Consider the following 20088-nt stretch of genomic DNA (forward strand, 5'->3'; position numbering starts at 1 on the left):
TACCAATTGAGACTAGTTGCATTTTCGAATCCTGATGGATCCCTGAAGGATTTTCCGATAGAGAATATCCGATAGCTTTGTCCATCTCACTTGCTTGTTGCTCGCCTGATTGGTTCATGGATCTGGGTTGTTTCTCCGACGGGACCAGGCCATTCTAGCAGACATTTCAATAAGCCGTTTCGACCGATGATGACCACGAAATGGCACGGAAATGAGTCTATATAGCAAGCAACCACTGCACTAGGCCCGGTTCGTTGTTTTCTCTCTTTCCATAGCCTGAAGGAGTACCTTCGAACAGTTCGATAATATGCCCGTACCAACCAAATCATCCTTCTATTTACCGGCTGTTGACATCAGTCCGTATCTGCAAGACCCGAATAGTGATGGCGCACGCAAAGTAATCAACGATGTGCGAGCTGCATGCACTTCTACGGGCTTCTTCCAACTCCTCGGGCATGGAATATCCCCGGAACTGCAGCGGTCCGTCTTTGCTGCTGCAGCCAAGTTCTTTGCACTTCCCACCGACGTAAAATCAAGTTGCAGGAACGTCGGCTTCCGAGGGTACGACCCCATGGCCTCGCAATCGTACGAGCCGGGAGTACTCCCAGACCTCAAAGAAAGCTTCATTTCCGGGACAGACATTCCCCTCGACGATCCACGAGTGATGAGCCGGAGGTTTTTCATGGGACAAAACGCATGGCCGCCAGGCGAGCTACTGCCGGAGACAGACTTCCGCCGTCCCGTAGAAGAATACTACCAAGCCATGATGAAGCTGTGCTGGGCGGTGTTAGACCTTGTCGCGGCCACGTTGCCGTATGGGCCCCATGTGTTCGACGAGTTCAAGGAAAATGACCCTGCGTGCCCGCTTCGACTGCTTCACTATCCACCCACTCCTGCCCCAGACGTGGTCAAGGGTCGTCAGCTGGGCAGTAGTGCCCATACGGACTTTGGAGCCATCACACTTCTCCTGCAAGATGATCATCCCGGGCTTGAGGTCCAGGACCGCGAAACGGGGGACTGGATTGGGGTTCCTCCGAAAAGCGACGCTTACGTGGTGAATCTGGGAGACATGATGAGCAGAATCACCAGGGGTCATTACAAGAGTAGCATTCACCGTGTCATCAATAAGAACTTGACCGATCGGTACAGTGTAGTGTTTTTCTTCGATGGCAACCTGGACTACAAGTTGCGGCCGCTGGATCGTGTTGAGCAGGATCAGGATGAAGAAAATGTGCTCACTGTGGAGGAACACATGTTGGAGCGTACGACCACCACTTATAACACCAAGGCAAAGTGATCTTACCAACTTCTCAAGTGCTTGCTCTGTTCTCTGTTCTCAGCGGGAAATAAACATAAGTTTCAGCCTTTCCCAATAATAATCAATGTGAGCTCAATAATTTCTTCATTCGATCAGTATTTGTATATATTATCCAACAGCCATTCGTATAATCACGATGAAGTGGAGTTTTCTTTAACCAAGTCAATCGACGCATTAGTACATGAAAGTTCTAAAAGATGTATATAGCTTTGAGTTGGATCGTTAGGATTCTTGAGTTGACGGAAAATCTGTAGAAGCTCTTGAAGTAGCGAGTTAAATGCCGCGTCTGACCCTCGATTACTGTAGAGGAATTCGACGCAGAGTAACAATGGGATGGGCATGAGAGGATGGACCTGCTTGTTTTATAATTAGTACGTTCGCGGTGCGTAAAGATAGTCATGCCCCAAGTCAGCTGAAGTAGTAATGCAGTGTGGCATACCTTGAAGAAGTAGAACTCTATCAGTCCTTTTGCTTGCTTGACGATCTCCTGCGCTGCACTCAGCGCACGCCGCCGATATTCTAACACTAATGCTCCCTCGTTGACTGCCCACACAATCGATTCCATGCCCTTGTATAGATGAATCACACTTGCCTGTCCCATAATGTGTGCGAACGAGAGCATCGGGTCGCAGACTTGGGTTGGCGAGGGGTAGTGTTGGGAAAGAATCTGAAGCCGATTGGTAAGGACGTTGTCCAGCCATTGGTGCTGATCGGTCCAGTTGGGAGCCATGTCGCCATACACAAAGCGAACACTGTATTGCTGGGCCTGAAACAGGCTGCGCCCGCATATGGTAGCCAAAATGGCGCATTCGTTGAATGGCGATGTTGTCTGCGGCATAACGTCCATGATCGCTTCCGAAAGGAAGGCACCTAGCACCGGCTGACCGTTTTGGAATTCCATGTCTGGAGCTGGAAGACGGGTGCAGATCTGGCCATAGATTATTAATCAGCTGAACCATTTGGTTTTATCTTGATGTGTTAGGAAGATATCGAAGCCCTACCACATGCTCGTTCAAGGTGATCGGCCAATTATTGCGCATGCTCAATAAGTGATCCAAGAAGTAGGCCATCCAAAACACCCGACGCTTTTCCTCTGTCTCGATCAGGTCTGCATCGGCTACAGGGGGGTTCGTAGGACTGTCGATTTCATGCAGTCGCATTAACTGAACCAGACGAAAGGCGCGTCCGGCACTCATCCACGCAGAGCGATGGAAAGTCCGCATTGACTCATACGTTGCTATCAAAATCCATGCTTGAATCTCTTCTGTGTCAACCAAATTATCGGAGTCTCCCGATAGATAGGAGAATTCTAAAGACCGCTTTGTTTCCTGGTAGAAGGAGTCTTGAAGATGTTGAAATTGCGCGGACAGGAGGGAGGCCAGTGTCCATACCGCGTACTGCAGACATCGACGAGATATCTTCTTTGAGGCGCTTCTGGCCCATCCTAAATAACGACGCTGGTGAAGTATCTGGACGGATGGGTGCACTCGGTCAAAATATAGTTGGGTTCTAGCACAACCATCAGCCATAACCTTGCAATGAGGGGCGCGACCCACTCACAATTCCGCCTGCATGAACTCTGATATCGGCTCGATCCCACAGATATCTTTCCCGTACATGCCCAATGACGGAGCCGAACCGAACCTCGACATCGAGTTCAATATGGATATATCTGGCTCGGAGACGGTTGTACTTTCCATGATCAACGGAGGCGGATTTGAGTCGGAACGGCTCGACACGCTAGAGACACTCCAGCCATCATGATGGTCGTCGTTCAAGGGAATTGACAATGGGTTGGGCTCAGGCAAGGGCCCAGGGTGATGCTGGGTCGGTAGACGATTTTCGAGCATTGCTAAAATAGATCTCAGTTAAAACCAGCGTAATAACAGGCTGCAGACATCGCATATGTACCGACTCGATTTCTCAATGCCTTCAAGTAGCCCTTCTTCGGGCCCCTCGGCTGCCGTTGGCTATTGACTTCGCATGTTATACCTGCTTCCACACAGACCCCGCACCGCGGTTGCAGTGCATCACATCGTAGCTTGCGTCGCCGGCACTCCTCACATGCTCTTCCTGTTCGTTGTCGCTGTCTGGTAGGTTGGGAGGTATGTGTATGTGCGGTGGGAGCCATCTGATGAGAGAGCATTATGGGATGGGAACACAGCGATGTTGTGAGGTCTCGAGTTCCAACAAAGACAGGTCACCTGATCTGATCAGTTAGTGTAGGGAATCTTAACGCGATTTCTTCAACCTCCTTTGACGTGTTATATTCCCATTCATAAATCTCTTTGTTCTCCAATATCCATCAAACTATCTTCTGCCGTGATTATCTAAACAAGAGGGGAAATGCCAGCATGTCAGCCCGGATTCCGAATTTCCATCCATCAATGTAACTATGAGGCGTTGGGGCCAAATTACGCACCTCTCCAAATTACCCGTCCGTACGCATCCACTAGTTAAGCATCGCGATATCTAGTGCTTACTGGTTAGTACTTGATCCCGCTCACCTTGGTACACCTGGGCAGTCCACCCGTGGACCCCAGGGCTCCACCTGGGGGGCACCTGCGGGCATCATCGTGTGCTGATATAAGCAGATATGAAGGCACCTAGACCAGCAGCAGTAGGTATTGGCATATTTTGCCATTCCTATCAAGAGGTCCATGTTTATCAAATAGACGAAGGGCCTATACACCTGAGCATCGTGTAATAAGAAGGATCAGGGAATCAGGGAAGGATATGCGCCTGGGGGCGGAAGGATTCATTCCTGCAAATATTCAAGCAAATCCTTCCGTTGCCAATTTAATCCAATTACCTATCAGAGATTGCTACTTGCATACATCCACTGCGCCACCCCAAGCTGGTATAGGGCCCAGACCACTGGGGAAGCGGACGTTTTTGATCCGACTCCATTCCCTCAAGGTGCCAATCCAATGCTCCCTTCCATATCCACTGCCCTTGACGCCCCCAAATGGCGTACCCAAAAGGCCACGAAAGTAGTTGTTGACCAATACAACCCCAACGTCCAATTTCCGAGTGACCCGCATGGCGCGACTAAAGTCTCCAGAGTATACCCCTGCAAAAAGGCCATATTGGGAAGAATTGACGATGTTCACGGCTTCTTCCTCCGTTTCAAAAGAACCAACCGTCACAACAGGCCCAAAGATCTCCGCCTGTGCAATGCTCATTTCCGCCGTTACGTCCGTAAATAACGTAGGAGCGACATAGAATCCTCCCGACAGATGGCTTGCCGTGGGCAGGTCTCCTTGGGCGGATAGAGTCGCCCCTTCACGTCTACCTTGCTCAATGTATGACAGTATCTCCTGCTGGCGCTCCCGAGAGACTACAGGACCGACGTGCGTCGTTTCGTCGAAGCCATCGCCTGTTCGCAGTTTCTTCACAGCCGTCGTCAGGCGAGTGACAAAGATCGGATACAGATTCTTGTGCACCAGAATCCGCGATGCGGCGGTGCATGATTCGCCCTTGTTGAAGAAAGCACCATCGATGGTGTCGCGTACGACCAACTCGAGGTCGGCGTCCTCGAAGACCACAAAGGCATTCTTCCCACCCAATTCAAGCACCGTGGGGGTCAGAGTCACCGCTGCAGTTTGAGCAGCCTTAGAGCCCGATACGGTGGATCCTGTCAGCGAGGCCATCTTGACAAGCGGATGATTTATCAAGGCCTCCGGGATTTCAGGACCCAGTCCCGGAACTGCTTGGACAACGTCTGCGGGGAACACGGACTGCAGGATCTCAACAATCCGCATCAGCGTCAAGGGGGCTTGCTCGCCGGGCTTTAGCACCATGGTATTGCCCGCTGCTAGACACGGCGCCAGTTTCCCCCCTGCATGTACCGGGGGCCAGTTGTACGGTAAGATGCCCACGCACACTCCATGGGGCTCATAGATCACGCTAGAGTAGATATTTCCTTGGTCGAAAAATTCCGAAGGTAACTTGTCGGCGATCGATCCGAAGTATCGGAATACTTGCACTAAAAAAGTTATATCAAATGAAGCGTCTTTCACCGGTTTCCCGTTCTCGAGGCACAACAAGACGGCCAATTCATGGCTGTGCTTCTGAATCTCGTCGGCCGCCTGTAAGAGATAGAGTGACCGCTCCCGTTGAGTCTTCCACCGCCATGACTCGAATGCCTTTTGTGACGCCTGGATGGCTCCATCCACTGTGTCCAGATTTCCGGCCTGGATGACAGTTATGGGTTCTCCCGTCGCAGGATTAACCACTGTAAAGCGCTTGGAAAGGTCCTTGCAGGACCAGTCATATTCGCACACTGCAGGAAGGGTTTTGAGGATTCCAGTTGCTGTTTCGGCCATTGTGTTTCATGTGCTCTAGAGGGCTCCAATCTCGGGGTGGTTCGTTTACTTATAGCTCGACGACATTTAATAGTACAGCGTTTGCGGGAAAGACAAGGCCCCCAGCGAGCCTTGCCTGAGGAGTTTATGAGCCGTTTCTGGTGGAGTTCAAGCAATCTGGTCAATAAACGCAATAATCCTCCGGATCATCTCTTCGGTACGCCTCTTACTCCGTGCTATCTCCACCTACTATGTCCGGCTACTACTTCCGACTACTCTCTCCCTACTTCGGAATCCAAGCCGTTGGAAGGGATTAGGTCGACGTACGAGCTGGTCTTGGCCGACCCCAAGTCAATTTCACAGAACCATATCGTTAATTTGATATTGAGCCCTTCTAACGGGAAGATTTCACCCTGCTCTTACAAACAGCATACCTCCAGGTCCTTCTCGGTCATGCAGGTCCATCTCCCAATGATTTCTCAAAAGCGCTGCTTCCAGCAACTCACTTGTTGTAAGTGTAGATGGCAAAGTTGTTGCCCTCGCTATCCTCAAAGTACTGGAACAGCCCCTTGTCGCCTTCGGGGATAACCTCGCTCGCCTTCTTGCCTCCGTTCTTTTCAATGGCCTAGCATTCATTAGCCGATCAGTCTCGCGTCTCAATATTCAAGTCACTTACCTCAAGGGCAGCAACAATGTCATTGACATAGAGGTATAATTTGGTGGCGCCCGTGCCAGTTGGGATTTCTTCCACCAGGCGCATGGCACCTCCGATGGGCATAATGCCGCCAGGGACTTCAAAGGTTTGGAGCTTGTGCGCGGGGAACCCCATGGTGGAAGTAGCAAAGGTCCAGTTGAAGACCGCCTTGTAGAATGCAGCTCCTACAAAGCATTAGCTTTGGTTTTTTGTCGGATATTTAGAACCGGGACAACTTACCGCGAGCCACGTCCTTCGCAGGGATCTCAAGCCCTACGGGGGTACCAACGGGAGGAATAACAGACATAATGCCGAGGGGTAAGAGTGAGATCAATTAGTGTGTTAGTTGAAAGATGATTTTGATGATTTTGATGATTTTGATGATTATCAAGTAAATCCGATCTACTTGAGGCCGCTTTTTATACGCCAGTGTTCCCAATCGACCCCTTTATGATCCATGCTCTGTGCCATCACAATCATCGGTGTACCTAGGTAGCTACTCCGTACTCCATAGTTGTTTCCATGATGAACGATCCTATCAATTGGCTGCATTCTGATTAGCAATCTTGCTTCTTTGTTCGAATTCAAGACCAGAGTTTATCCGAGTCGGGTGCGGAATATCTCGCTCGGGTCTCTTTTATCCGAATCCATCATGCGATCCAGTCCGACTCCCGAGGTATACTCCGTCCACGAGACATTGAATTAATAATATCATTCGAAATATATTGCATCTCCATGTACCCTGCGATATTGGAGATAATCCAGACGTAATACTCCGGGGGTCCATGATCACTGCATATGTGGGCCTTCACAAGGCTGTCTAATTCGATTGCGCCAACTGTTTCCAGCAAGAAGTACGACTCATGCACCGTAGCCAGCTCTATGTTGTATATAAAAACACGTAAACATGCATGTCACACCACTGATAATCCAGGTTACATTGCAACACAAGCATAATGGCTTTTCCACCGTCCGCTGGTACGTCTCGCACCCTTGTCGTTGTCCTTGTCCAATGTGTGGCAGAGAAAATATCTTATCGTTAACTTCTATATAAATAGGATTTACTTGGATCTCCAAAATACACAATGACACCTACCCTACCATCACAGCGACCAGATGTAAGCAGCATGGACGAGCTGTCTTCGTGACCGGTGCATCGAAGGGCATCGGCCGCGCGATAGCGATTGCATTCGCTCAAGCCGGTGCCTCTTCCATCGCACTCGGAGCAAGATCCTCCCTCGACGCAGTCGAGACAGCGGTGCTCGACGCTGCAAAGTCCGCAGGCCATCCACCACCTCAGATCCTCAAGCTGGCGCTAGATGTCTCGGATGAGCAGAGTGTGTCCGATGCAGCCGCCGAGGTCAAGCGGGCGTTCAGCTCTCTCGACATCTTAGTTAACAATGCTGGTCGCGTTGAGAAATGGGTTCCACTTGCGGAGACGGATCCCAAATCTTGGTGGTCGACATGGGAGGTCAATGTAAAGGGCACATACCTCGTGACGAGGGCCATGCTGCCCCTCCTTTTGTTAGGGGGCGAAAAGACCATTATCAATATGAACTCCATCGGCGCCCACCTGACTCGGCCCGGTGCCTCGGCCTATCAGACCGGGAAATTAGCGATTTTGCGCTTGACGCAGTTCACTTCTGTTGAGTACGCTGCTCAGGGAGTTTTGGCCTTTGCCATTCACCCGGGCGCCGTGGATACTGAGTTAGCGTCGAGATTGCCCGAGGACACGAAGGTAAAGCTGGTGGACTCGCCAGAATTGTGCGCCGATACAATTGTCTGGCTAACTCAGGAGAAACAGCTTTGGCTGGCTGGACGCTATTTGAGTGCCACCTGGGATGTGGCAGAGTTGATGGCTCGGAAGGAAGAAATTGTCCAGGGCGACAAGCTCAAGGTCAAGTTGGTTCTGTAGATAGATCAGAATGACAACCTTGCTTTCCATGTTGAAGTGACCGAGAATTTTTTGTCCCGATGGAATAATGTATACCCATAGTTGGCCCCAAGCCCTACCTTGTCTAAATCGGACGTTTGTAATTTGCTTCCTATAAGAACTACGGCTTTCCCCGTCACCCAGGGCCATAAACCAAATCTTGTCCGCCCACAAATTAATCTCTAACGTCTCAAGAATTGGAAATCATGGCCACAGACAAGCTCGTCGACTTTATCCAGACACCCTTTGACTTTCTCATCGTCGGCGGTGGAACTGCCGGTCTCGTCCTCGCAGCTCGTCTTTCCGAGGAACCAGGCATCCAAGTCGGGGTAATCGAAGCTGGCTCCCTTAGGCTGGGGGATCCCAAGGTCGACCTTCCCACAGGATCGGGCCAGATGATAAGCAATCCTGACTATGACTGGAACTTTGAGAGCATCCCACAGGTGCGAGACCTCGCAATTTCATAATGAGCCTCTATTGACTTCTCGCAGGCTGGCACGAATGGTAAATCCTATCATATTCCTCGTGGCAAAATGCTAGGTGGCTCGAGCGGCATCAACTTTATGTCTTATAACCGGCCATCCGCTGAAGACATTGATGATTGGGCCAGTAAGCTGGGTGTCACAGGGTGGACATGGTCTGAACTGCTACCGTACTTCAAAAGAAGTGAAGGCTTGGAGCCCGTCAAGCCCAATACAAGTTGTCCAGTGGAGCCCAAGGTCCATGGCACCGATGGGCCAATACACACTTCGATAGGTCCCTGGCAACCGCCCATAGAAGAATCAATTTTGGCTGCATTTGATGAAACCTCTCGCCTTCAGCGGCCAGTCGAGCCCTACGATGGTACTCATTTGGGCTTCTACAGGTCCTTGTTTACACTGGACAGAACCAGCAAACCAGTTCGAAGCTATGCGGCCAGCGGTTATCTTGCTCCCATTATGGGTCGCCACAATCTAAAGATCCTTGAAAACGCACAGGTGTGCCGCATCCTACTCTCCGATGCTCCAGACGGAACACCCACTGCAGAAGGGATTGAATTGCAGCACATGGAGGCTCGCTTCACCGTGTCAGCTAAAAAAGAAGTGATACTCAGCGCCGGGTCTATCCAGAGTCCCCAGCTTCTGGAGCTTTCTGGGATTGGAGACCCTAGTGTCCTCAAAAGCGCTGGGATTGCTTGCAGAGTGGCCATCACGGACGTGGGCAATAATCTACAAGAACACACGATGTCAGCTGTATCCTATGAGCTCGCGGATGGAATTATATCGGTGGACTCCTTACTCAAAGATCCTGCGTTGCTACAAGAGCATCAAAGGCTCTACGCCGAAAACCATTCCGGAGCCTTGTCTGGATCGGTTAGTCTAATGGGCTTTACTCAGTACTCATTACACTCCACCGAAACCCAGGTCAACGACACTGTGGCGCGTATCTTCGATGCTCCCAGTATAGGCAGCGAGCGGTTTCAGCAAAACGCCAATTACCAACGCAAGCAACAGGAGGCTATCGCCGGCCGGATGCGAAATTCCCATTCCGCGGATATCCAGTTCATTGGCACCCCCGCGTACTTCAACACCACAGCCGGGTACAGAAACTGCGCCAAGATCGCATCTGGCTCTCCTGCCGGCTACAACGCATGCTACTCCATCGTCGTCAGCAACATGTATCCTTTATCTCGCGGGAGTGTACACGCGTGGACCTCGAATCCAATAGATGCACCGGAAATCGATCCGGGATTTCTTCGTCATCCCGTGGATGTTGACGTTCTTTCCGCTGGTATTGTCTTCGCAGACCGAGTGTTCCAGTCGACCTCCCTAATCGGCAAAATTGGTCGACGAGTGAGCCCCCCTGCTGACCTCAATCTGTCGAATATGGACGAAACTCGCCAATTTATTCGTAATCACATCGTGTCCTATCATCATGCTTTAGGAACTTGTGCGATGGGACAGGTGGTGGATGAGAAGTTGCGGGTAAAGGGGGTTCGGAGCCTTCGTGTTGTTGATGCCAGTGTCATGCCGATGCAGGTCAGTGCCGCGATCATGGCTACTGTGTATGCCATTGCAGAAAAAGCGTCGGATATTATTAAAGAGGACTATGGGTTTAGTACTCGGGCAAGTGCTCGTCTGTGAGCTGGATTTTATAGATATATTTATGATAGTTCACGTTTGATGTTTATTCTGATCTTGTCCGCTCTAAGATATCGAGTAGCTCATTACAGCTGCATTCACGTTGCAAAACATGTATGAATCCAAGAGTATCTAGTGTAAATGAAGTGCAAGCAATAATCCACAATTCGCTAGAACGACTATCCGAAGCAGATATTCCGAATGGAAAGTCCGATCCCATTAAGAGAATCCGTCTTAGTAAGACCCATCTTGTCGACCTCACCTTGGAAGGATCTGGGCGTGATCCTTGTGGCTGAAGCTTGAGAGTGCACACTATACGCGATTTTTCCCCGTCGGTCCCGTCTTAGCTAACTCCGATGCGGAGGCGTGTCAGGTCCCAGGAACCAAACCTGCACAGCGGATTCCATCCAACATCGAACCTGCATGATGAACATGAGATATAGCGCATGGGTGACGGTATGGAAGAACCTTGCAATATCCAGATGACTATAAAGCCACAATACTTTCCAATATCGAGGGCAACTTGGTGAGCACGAACCCCATCGGAATCCTGCTACGATGAATCGGCTTATCTCCCTATCCACATACCTGAGTCTAGTGTATTGTGCCATTCAACCCGCCAAAGACAAAGATATATTCCACCCTAGCAACTACAACAGCGAGGATATCATTACTCGTGATGTCGCTGTAATCGGAGGCGGCTCATCAGGCACATACGGCGCCATCAACCTCCACAGACGCGGACAAAGCGTAGTGGTTGTGGAGAAGGAGGCTGTCCTCGGTGGCCACACAAACACGTACACTGTCCCAGCAACGGGTACCACAATCGACTACGGCGTCCAGGCGTTCTGGAACATCTCCGTGACACGGGACTATCTATCTTACCTGGGGGTCCCGACAACAGAATACACAGGATACAAGCGCACGGATGTCTACGCGGATTTCCAGACGGGGCAGCAGCTTAGCGTGACCTCCAGCAGCAACTATACGGCGTATCGCGCGCAGCTGCAGAAATACCCGTATCTGGAGTACAGCTGGGACCTACCCGATCCCGTTCCCGGGGAACTTCTTTTGCCATTCGCGGAGTTCCTGGAAGAATACCAGCTCGAGGATGTCGGGTACAATGTCTACTTTGGTGCACAGGGATTCTCCAATGTGTTGGATCAATTGACGGCGAATGTGTTCAAGATTTTCGACGGGTCCTTTATCGACGCCTTAAGCGGAGGCGATGTGAGAGGCCTCCATAGCAACGGCGAGATATACACGAAGGCATCTGCGGTTCTCGGCACGGACATTCTGTTCTCATCGCAGGTCATTGCTGCCAATCGGTCGGTCAACGGCACAGGAGTGAGGCTTGTGGTGCAGACTCCCACTGGAAACAAACTCATCGTAGCTTCAAAGCTACTCGTCAGCATCCCGCCCCTCCTGGGAAACATGAAGCCGTTTGACTTGACGGATTCAGAATTCAGTCTCTTCTCGCGCTGGAATTACAGTGGGTATTACACCATGCTGGTCAACAATACTGGACTCCCGTCTGGATACCGATTCAACAATGCTAATGCGGTTGGGCTTTGCAATATCCCTAAGCTCCCGGCGCCGTACCAGGTCACTGAGACGGATGTTCCAGGGATATTCTATGTCTGGTACGGTAGTCCGTATGCCATGGAGGAGGCTGCTGTGAAGGACGATGTCATTGCGGTGATTCGTCGGTTGCAGGGAACTGTACATGCGAATGTATCTGCAGTGCCGCATTTCTTGGCCTTCAACAGCCATACGCCGTTCAAATTGGTGGTCGATGCCGATTCCATCCGTGACGGATTCTATCGAGATCTGGAGGGGTTGCAGGGCTATCGAAGCACGTGGTACACGGGGGCGGCGGTGATCTCGCATAGTTCAGCTATATTGTGGAATTTCACGGATGCTCTGTTGCCTGGGATGATTGCGGCGTGAGTGTACAGCTTCGCCCTATAGGAGTTGACTTTTGGCCCTCCAGGATATTGGAGAAAAGAGGCTAAGAATGATGAATGAGTACCTGAGAATATTTGTTGTAACCTTCCATTCCATAATGGAGGGGTGCAGAATGATGTGCTAAAATGAATTCTTGGCGAGGTTAGATCTCGTACACAACAGCATTGATCATGACATTAATTAGATTATTTTTATACTCTAGAGTCTCTAGATGACCTAGGTACAATAAAATCACAGCCAACAGATAAAAAATTAAATAAACACTGGGTATCATGATAATGTGGTCAAAGATAAACAAAAGAAACAAAAGAACGTCAATCCCACTTAAATCAGGGATAAATCATGGTATATGGCATCATTTACTATGCAGCGATGAAACGAAAAGAGAAAGAAATGATCAAATCAAGCATCAAGCTCTCCCTCTAGCACTCTCCGCGCCGCATCCAGACGACGCCGCAGCACACGCGCAGCTTTCACGTCTGGATCCGCAGAGGTCGTGATTGCCTGCAGGTCCATACAAACGTTACCAAGACTGGCAAATAGTGCTTCCAGCATCTGAGTGTCATCATCGTTGATACCACCGACACTGGGGGTGATGGATGCCGCGCGCACGGTTGAGACGAGGGACGAGACAAGAGAGGTTGGAGTTGCAGAACCGGCCGTGGCTGAGGATGAGCGGCCAGTAAGTTTCTGAGGGGAAAGGTTGTTTGGGTCCACTGGGGTGTTGTCGCCGTTGTTGTATCGTGGTCCACGGGGTGTTTCAGAGCGGTCACCCTCGATGTCAACCTCTTGGATTGGACTTGGTTGGTGGCTATGGCCATGAGACTGGGAATGGCTATGGCTATGGCCATGTCGCAGCTCTGTTCAAGGATTAGTGTCGGAAACGTCAGGGGAAATCGAGATCGCAGGAACGCACCATGATTGAACCGTCGGTCCCAGTACATTACGCTGTCAACGTCGTCCTCGTCGTCGGGACGCTCGCCTTCATTTGCGGTTGCGAAGGTTGCCACTGTCGAAACGGACATGTTGCTGTTGGTACGGGAGTGTCGCGCGTATGTGGGCCGGGTTGTCTCGACTGATCCATTCGAGCTGTTGCTCACCCGACGGAGTTGCTGCGTGTAGTTGCCCAGTGCGCTATGCAATATGAAATGCTCATAGTCAAAGGCATCCTCGCGCATCTCGTGGGGTGTTGCATCCGTGTGGGATGGCACGTCGGGGAAGGCTTCCATGTCGTTCTCGAAGTCATCGTCGAGCGGTTCACGCAAGATCTCATCCAGCGCTTCGCGGTCAATGTCTTCATCAAAGTCACCTTCTTCGGCATCTTCGTACATGGTCTCGGCGACAGATTGGTCATCGGCATAGTCAGCAGGCTCATACCCTTGCCGATTTCCGGCGTGTTTGGGTGTATTCTTAGCGGCGTGCTCATCGTATCTGCGTCGATCGTCCGCCGCTGCATCATTCGAGACATCCCGGGTGTTTTCAGAGCTGACATCACGTCGAGGGTTGGAACCGCGACTGCTCTGACCATCTCTGAGCTCCAGCGCATTAGCATACCAGTGATCGGCGGCCGTTAATGGGCTGGGTGTTCGTAAACTTTGCAAGCTGCGCCGACGAAGATTATCCTCCTGGGTCTTCACCTTGAGAGAAGAAATCTTGATGTGAAGACCCTTCATCTGGTACTGGAGATCACGCACCTGCAGTTGCGACTGCGCGCGGCTAGGGGGACCAAAGGAGCTGTAGACCGGACTAAAACCATCCGGGCTTGATTTCGATCCTTCCTCCGAGGAGATTCCCAAGCCATGCGGCGAGTCCGGCGAACTGTCTTCGGTGGAAACAGGTGACTGGGCCGCCTGATCCTGTTGCCCCTGGTCATTCATATGTATCGGAGACTGGGTAGAAGAAACCGATGACCGGTGCGTCAGATACGCTCTCGTAGGTGCATATTGGAACGACCGATTATCAGTATGAAGACTAGACGAAGTGCTCGCGCCCATCGCACTGACAGAACGCGAGACACGCTTGTTATCATTCGCAAAGCTCGAATCAGACGGAATATTCGTCTCAGAGTGTACTCTCGAATGACGATTGTTCGTCGTATCCTGCGACGCAATGAGCGACTGCCGTCGAAGCGAAGAGCTCTTAGGATCCGTGCGCGCAATCGACCGATACAGTCCGCCCACTGGCTGATGCATACCCATTGGCTGGATATATCCCGAATTCGAGGGCGAAGGTGAGGCGGCGGTGCGTGGCGTCGTCGACCGAGCTCGAGTGAGATTGTTTTCCATGAGCTGAGAAACAAAGCACGTTAGTATTATTCCCTAGCCAACCCGCGGCGCGCCAGACACAAGGAATGAACATACATTTAACCGTTTCTTCGCATTCTCCAGAATCCTCTCCGCCTCGCTACTCAGTATCGCCGAGGAAAACTCCTCTCCGGGCCCCTTGCCCTCCGCAGCTGCAGACGCCACAGCGTTGCTAGCCGGTACAGAAGAACCCCCTGCAGCACCAACGACCGCGGTAGCTTGCGCTCTCGCGACCTCGGGGTGAACGGGGGATTCGTCGCGTCCGGTATGCGCCTCAGGCACATCCCTAGATGCAGAAGCGCGTCTACTCCCCGCACTAATGGTGGAATTTGAACTACTCCATGCAGCATTATCCCTATTCTTATCGTCGTGATCATGCAGTAGCGGTGAGCTGGCCAGGTCTTGTTCGTCCGAATCGCCGAAGCCCTCTGATCTGGCGGGCGAGAGCTCCTCGCCAATATCCGAGAGACGACGGCTCACATTCACGTCGTCGTGCGTCCAGGCATGGCGGGAAAAATTTTTCTTCTGTCGACTGGGTGCTGACATGGAGCCATTGGAGTCCGATTGGCGGGAATTGAGATGCGACAAGTAGGCGATTTGGGGTGGGGAGGGAGTTTGGGATGCGCGTTCGTCTTCGTACGGCAGGATCATGTCCGGGTTTGGTAGAGTGAGTGAGGGCATATTTTCTCTCTCTCTCTCACAGGCCCTGGGGCCTGGGGGGTGTTCCGTTGCAGAATTGGTAGAATGAGAGAAAGAGAGAGAGAGAGAGAAAGGGTTGAAGTCGCAAAATCGACCCGTGTACGGGTTGGGTACCGTTACAGTTAGTTTCTCCCCTTAGACAGTTTAGCGTGCCCTGATCATTGCCTTATTTGGATATATGATTGTGAAGATATTCCCAATTTCCTATCCCATACAGAGGAAACCAGTAAATACGGATTAGGCTTTGAGGTACCCTTGCAATTGTCAACAGTAGTAGTTTAAGTAGCATTAAGGTATAATAGAATTGTAGTTGATAGATCAGATCAAATTTTTTACTATGTACAACTCGACCTCAATAAGCTTTCTCGGGTTATAATAATTTATTACTAGAGGTAAATGTCTATGCTCTAATTTATTTCTTTAATTGGGATTGTCTCACACCAACTAATTCGAATATTACGGGCTACGGTGTAGTTTGAATGTGATGTATACCTATGCACACTCCGTATATGCATTATTGCAGTAAGGATATGATCCGGACATATTTTATTGATTGCACTACATAATTCCAGTCAGCTGAATATTTCCAAGGGTCCTTTGTTATGGTTAAAATAACAATGGATGAACCCCTGAGATTGGCCACCTATAGGAGTATGAGTTCCACATCTTGTGGAGAAGGTAATTTCAGGAACATCTCAAACGTTCATCAGAGGGGGAGAAAGACAAGAGAAAAATAATAAAAATAAAAGTAAAAAATAGAAAGGTATGCTTTTTTGTATACAACGTAATTACACATGCTATAATCCCGTAGAAACGCTTATATCTAGATCTTTGAAAGCAACAACTTCGCACCACTGCTAGCAGGGCTAGGCTTCTTCTTTCCATCCTTCTCCACGACCAACGCCGAGGCCTGCTCCAGCGCCTTCTTGTTCTTCTTCAGGGTCTTGAGCAGCTCGCTCTTCTTCTCAAAGTCCTCTGACTCGGTCAGCGCGACAACCACGAAGGGGTTAGCCCCCGTCGCCCAGTCCATGACCTCATCCTTGATCTGCTCGTACAGCACATCGTGGAAGTTCAACGCAGGCTCCACCTTCTCGATAGACTTCGAGGCCGGGTTGAATCGTCCACCCTGCACAAGAGACTTGAGAAGACGTCCAGCGTGTGCGGTATCGCGGGCTTCAGTGTGCGACTTGGCGGCTTCGGCAACGGCCGCGAGAGCGGCGGTCTTGTCACCGTCGGCTTCAAACAGCACCTCGGAGAGGAACTGGCAGCCGAAGGTCGTCTCGAGAAGGGTAGAGGCGCGGGCAGCAATGAATTCGAGCAGTGTCGGCGAAGCGGCCTTGACAAGTTCCAGGCGACGCATGGCCGGGTCTTTCTTGGAGGTTTCCTTGCGGACCTCGCGGACTTCTTCGAGGACCGTTTGGTCGGCCTCGGGGAGGAGCCACTTGACACGTTCGCCGGCGAAGGGGTATAGCACAGCGATACGTGCGGTCAAGTCGTTGACCTGGTAGCAGAGTTCCTCGTGGCGGGCCTCTTCGGCTTCATTCTGGTTCAAGAGCTCGGGGAAGAAGGACTTGGCGCTGAGCTTGGTGTCATCAATGACCTCGTAGGCGGCAAGGATAACCTGGTGACCGTAGACGTCGCCGGCCATAGCCTTGACGGTGTCACGGAAGAATCGTAGGAGCAGTTTGCGGTCTTTGGCGTTGGAGTATGCAAGCGTCAGACACATCAAGCGGGAGCCGGACTTGGTGAAAGCCAAGTTCTTGACCAAGTCACCCTCTTCGTCACCCTTGAGCAGCTCGATAAACTCGTTCGCTTCGTTGCTGCCGGGTTTTGTGCAGAGGAAATATTGCAACATAGCATCGTGAAGCATGGTGAAACCAGTGCTCTTCTTCTGCACCAGCTGGTTAATCAGCTCGCGCAAGTAGTTCATGATCGGTCCACGCTTCTCGGGGTGGGCTTCGATGATCTTGGCGAGATCGGAAGTGGTGTCGTTCTCATCTTGGAAAATGACAAACTCGGGACCGTACCACTCGCGGAGGAGTCTGTTCTTCTGTGCCTTGGTCGCAACTGTGCGGTAGATGTCGTCAAGAATCCATGAGCCCTCGGGGTGGCGGATGAGACGTCTGACATGGCCATAGAACTCTGGGATGATCAAATCGCGGGTATCGTCGTCTCCGTGGACAATCAACTTTCCAACCAAGAACTTGGCATATCGACTTTGCGCCAGCTCCTTGTAAGTACCCTTCAACTCGTGCGCGATCAGCTTGCGCTGCTCGAGGTTTCCGTACTTGAGTGCAGTCTGAATAACTCGCACCGAGTCGTGCTTGAACACGAAGTCCCGAACGCGGTTAGTGATGATCTCAAATAGCTCCTTGATAAGCTTCTTTCTCTGCTCCAGAGGCACATGGGACTTGCGGCGCAACTGCTCCCACAACTTCTTGGAGCGGGCGACGGTATCGGCATTGGGCTTCGCGGCCTTGCGCTCCTGCTGGAGTGCTTTCTGCTTGATGTGGGATTCGCGAGAGTTGTTGTCTAAGCGCGCAATAATAGTTAGATGCGGCACCGCTAAGGAGGCAGAACTGAAACTTACTGTTGGGGTTGGGGTTGGGGTTCCTTGGGGCCTCTATTTGCTCTTCGTCATCCGCATCTGACTTCTTGTCTGACTTGGGCTTCTCCTCCTCGCTCACATCGGGCATCTCAGCGTCGTCTGAAAGGGCATCAAGGGCATCAATATCTTCGTCGGAGACATCGTCAATGTCGAAGTCATCGTCGTCCTCGGATTCTTCCTTCTGAACCTTCTTCGAGGGCTTCTTGTCGCTCTTGCTGGATTTGGAATCCTTCTTCGAGTCCTTCTTAGATGAAGAGCTTGACTTCACGGACTTGCTCTTGGATGCGGAGCCTTCCTTAGTCTTGCTCCGCTTGCCATTGCGCTCCTCGCTGCCGTCGACGGCACGCTTCAATCCAGCCATTATGGAAGATAATTTCCGTAGGCTGTAGGGTATCCCCGATTGAAAAAAGTAATAAAACTGGGGTCTTTGCGAGCGGAGACTGCTCGATGTCCTGGTGGATAATTTTTTTTGATCGCAGGCGGAGGAAGTTTTTTTGCCGGGTGTTTGCACAGTTTGCACTGATAAGATACAAAACTGCCCTGTCCAGGTGGACTAGGACTCACAGCAAGCTCATACAAATAGAAACATATTGAACCACATAGTAATCCTCTTGTTTTCATTGAATTCTTACAGGAAATATTATTGTCTAATATGTGGAGGTCCAAGGTGGATTGCCATGGAAGTTCTATGAGAATAAAATGTAGGATATTGTCTCTAAACGAAGCACAGATGGCCCGAGTCGCAACTCGATGGCAAAAGATGTACAAAATGCTAATAAGTGACATGAGCCATCTAGACTCCCCAGGGACAAGGCAAGGACAAGGCAATCCCTATCGTCATCGACCAAGTCCCGAATTATACTGTCCCTTCAACGAGTGTGGCTTACATCACCCGAAACAAACCCGAAACGCCGTAAAGAGAATCACAACGCATTAAACATGTCTCATCATTCATCACTTCATGTCTCATCGGTGGGGGCAGGTGCAGATGGGGCTACTTTCACTGAGGCCAGTTCTGATGCACCAGCACTCTGGCCGCGCTTCCGGCCGGGAATGTGGAAACCGAAAGATGAGGTAGAAGACTTGGGCCCGGGTGGTTGCGCATCGTTACTAGAGTCACCAAACCTGGAAAGGAAACCCTTCTTCTTAGGTTTCGCCTCGTCATTTAACCCTACTTCTTCAAAGGCTTCTTCCTCCATAATTTCAGACCTGGTAAGGCTATTGGAGTGAGTGCCCGATGGAGTTAATCGGGAGAATCGAGAGTCAAGAGAAGTTCGAGAGGGACCAGCATCGGGATGGATGATGGGTGAGCGCGCAGAGATATCCTAAATTGGAAATTTAATGTCAGTTGTGTTCATGCGGATCGATTCGGATCGGTTCGCGGGGCATACAAATGATCGGCGGTAAGAGTCAAATGACTCGCGGGAAATGGAGAAAGGCTCATTCTCATCAACGAGGTCTCGATGATTGACGGGTTTGTTAGAGCCCGGGTACCGGCGCCAGAAACTCGAGCGCTCTGGGGGAGATGGCTATTGCAGCAATTAGCAGGTGTATCTCATTTGCCCGATCACACAGCCTATACCGGAAGATAGACACCGCTGTCGTTAACCACTAGGGACCGAGGTTAGCATTCCAAGAGATTCAAGTTGCTACAGCAGCAGAAGTCACGGTCAGAGCAGTGCGGGGGATTCAAACATACCACTCAATTTGTACTCGGTGGGTTCATCCTGGCTACTACGGATCGGTATGGGCGCAGGGCGTTGATTTGGAGTGAGATGGTCCTCATCCAAGACAGCGGAATCCCCATTGGGTTGGGACTTTCGTCCTAAAAAATTGCGAAATGGAGGCATGGTTGAAGAAGTAAAGTCTGAAGACCTCGGGGATTTCCCCTGTGAATGGCCCATAGGCCCCATCATCCGATTCCTGAGCCTACGTCATCCAAGAAATTAGGGATGAAATAATGAAAAAAATGAAAAAACGGAAAAAAAATGGAAAAAAATGGAAAAAAATGAAAAGGTCAAAGAGTTGACCAATAAGAGTCAATAAGAATCAAGAGGAGTCGAATCAAATATCCATGGATATATTATATGCCATTTTTAACTCTTTAGTCGGCCCCTGTCCCTGTCCCTGACCCAGTG

General features: G+C 50.7%; 10 protein-coding genes across 10 annotated transcripts; 4 read left to right on the forward strand and 6 right to left on the reverse strand.

Annotated features, from left to right (window-relative positions):
* Nucleotides 1–307: 307 nt before the first annotated feature.
* Nucleotides 308–1297, forward strand: PEX2_100480 (isopenicillin N synthase family dioxygenase; the record flags this gene model as incomplete). Its single annotated transcript, XM_016747318.1, has 1 exon — nt 308–1297. One exon carries the CDS (start codon nt 308–310, stop codon nt 1295–1297), a length of 990 nt encoding a protein of 329 aa, XP_016601793.1.
* A 152-nt stretch (nt 1298–1449) lies between these two features.
* PEX2_100490 (uncharacterized protein) lies at nt 1450–3464 on the reverse strand (the record flags this gene model as incomplete). Its single annotated transcript, XM_016747319.1, has 4 exons — nt 1450–1674; nt 1755–2246; nt 2308–2787; nt 3231–3464. The coding sequence occupies 4 exons, from the start codon at nt 3462–3464 to the stop codon at nt 1450–1452; spliced, it is 1431 nt and encodes a 476-aa protein (XP_016601794.1).
* A 679-nt stretch (nt 3465–4143) lies between these two features.
* On the reverse strand, nt 4144–5646 carry PEX2_100500 (aldehyde dehydrogenase family protein; the record flags this gene model as incomplete). Its single annotated transcript, XM_016747320.1, has 1 exon — nt 4144–5646. The coding sequence occupies one exon, from the start codon at nt 5644–5646 to the stop codon at nt 4144–4146; it is 1503 nt and encodes a 500-aa protein (XP_016601795.1).
* Nucleotides 5647–6127: 481 nt separating this feature from the next.
* On the reverse strand, nt 6128–6626 carry PEX2_100510 (VOC family protein; the record flags this gene model as incomplete). The annotated part of the gene is made up of 3 exons (XM_016747321.1): nt 6128–6250; nt 6302–6504; nt 6560–6626. The coding sequence occupies 3 exons, from the start codon at nt 6624–6626 to the stop codon at nt 6128–6130; spliced, it is 393 nt and encodes a 130-aa protein (XP_016601796.1).
* Nucleotides 6627–7275: 649 nt separating this feature from the next.
* PEX2_100520 (SDR family NAD(P)-dependent oxidoreductase) lies at nt 7276–8234 on the forward strand (the record flags this gene model as incomplete). The annotated part of the gene is made up of 2 exons (XM_016747322.1): nt 7276–7297; nt 7378–8234. The coding sequence occupies 2 exons, from the start codon at nt 7276–7278 to the stop codon at nt 8232–8234; spliced, it is 879 nt and encodes a 292-aa protein (XP_016601797.1).
* Nucleotides 8235–8458: 224 nt separating this feature from the next.
* PEX2_100530 (GMC family oxidoreductase) lies at nt 8459–10375 on the forward strand (the record flags this gene model as incomplete). Its single annotated transcript, XM_016747323.1, has 2 exons — nt 8459–8695; nt 8744–10375. The coding sequence occupies 2 exons, from the start codon at nt 8459–8461 to the stop codon at nt 10373–10375; spliced, it is 1869 nt and encodes a 622-aa protein (XP_016601798.1).
* Nucleotides 10376–10930: 555 nt separating this feature from the next.
* On the forward strand, nt 10931–12322 carry PEX2_100540 (uncharacterized protein; the record flags this gene model as incomplete). Its single annotated transcript, XM_016747324.1, has 1 exon — nt 10931–12322. One exon carries the CDS (start codon nt 10931–10933, stop codon nt 12320–12322), a length of 1392 nt encoding a protein of 463 aa, XP_016601799.1.
* Nucleotides 12323–12742: 420 nt separating this feature from the next.
* Nucleotides 12743–15294, reverse strand: PEX2_100550 (uncharacterized protein; the record flags this gene model as incomplete). Its single annotated transcript, XM_016747325.1, has 3 exons — nt 12743–13200; nt 13257–14628; nt 14701–15294. 3 exons carry the CDS (start codon nt 15292–15294, stop codon nt 12743–12745), a joined length of 2424 nt encoding a protein of 807 aa, XP_016601800.1.
* Nucleotides 15295–16165: 871 nt separating this feature from the next.
* On the reverse strand, nt 16166–18311 carry PEX2_100560 (uncharacterized protein; the record flags this gene model as incomplete). Its single annotated transcript, XM_016747326.1, has 2 exons — nt 16166–17874; nt 17933–18311. 2 exons carry the CDS (start codon nt 18309–18311, stop codon nt 16166–16168), a joined length of 2088 nt encoding a protein of 695 aa, XP_016601801.1.
* A 598-nt stretch (nt 18312–18909) lies between these two features.
* PEX2_100570 (uncharacterized protein) lies at nt 18910–19800 on the reverse strand (the record flags this gene model as incomplete). The annotated part of the gene is made up of 4 exons (XM_016747327.1): nt 18910–19275; nt 19342–19479; nt 19533–19561; nt 19650–19800. The coding sequence occupies 4 exons, from the start codon at nt 19798–19800 to the stop codon at nt 18910–18912; spliced, it is 684 nt and encodes a 227-aa protein (XP_016601802.1).
* Between the last annotated feature and the right edge of the window lie 288 nt (nt 19801–20088).

The sequence above is a fragment of the Penicillium expansum genome, assembly GCF_000769745.1.
Source record: "Penicillium expansum strain MD-8 chromosome Unknown contig355, whole genome shotgun sequence".
In the NCBI taxonomy this organism is placed as follows: Eukaryota; Fungi; Ascomycota; class Eurotiomycetes; order Eurotiales; family Aspergillaceae; genus Penicillium; species Penicillium expansum.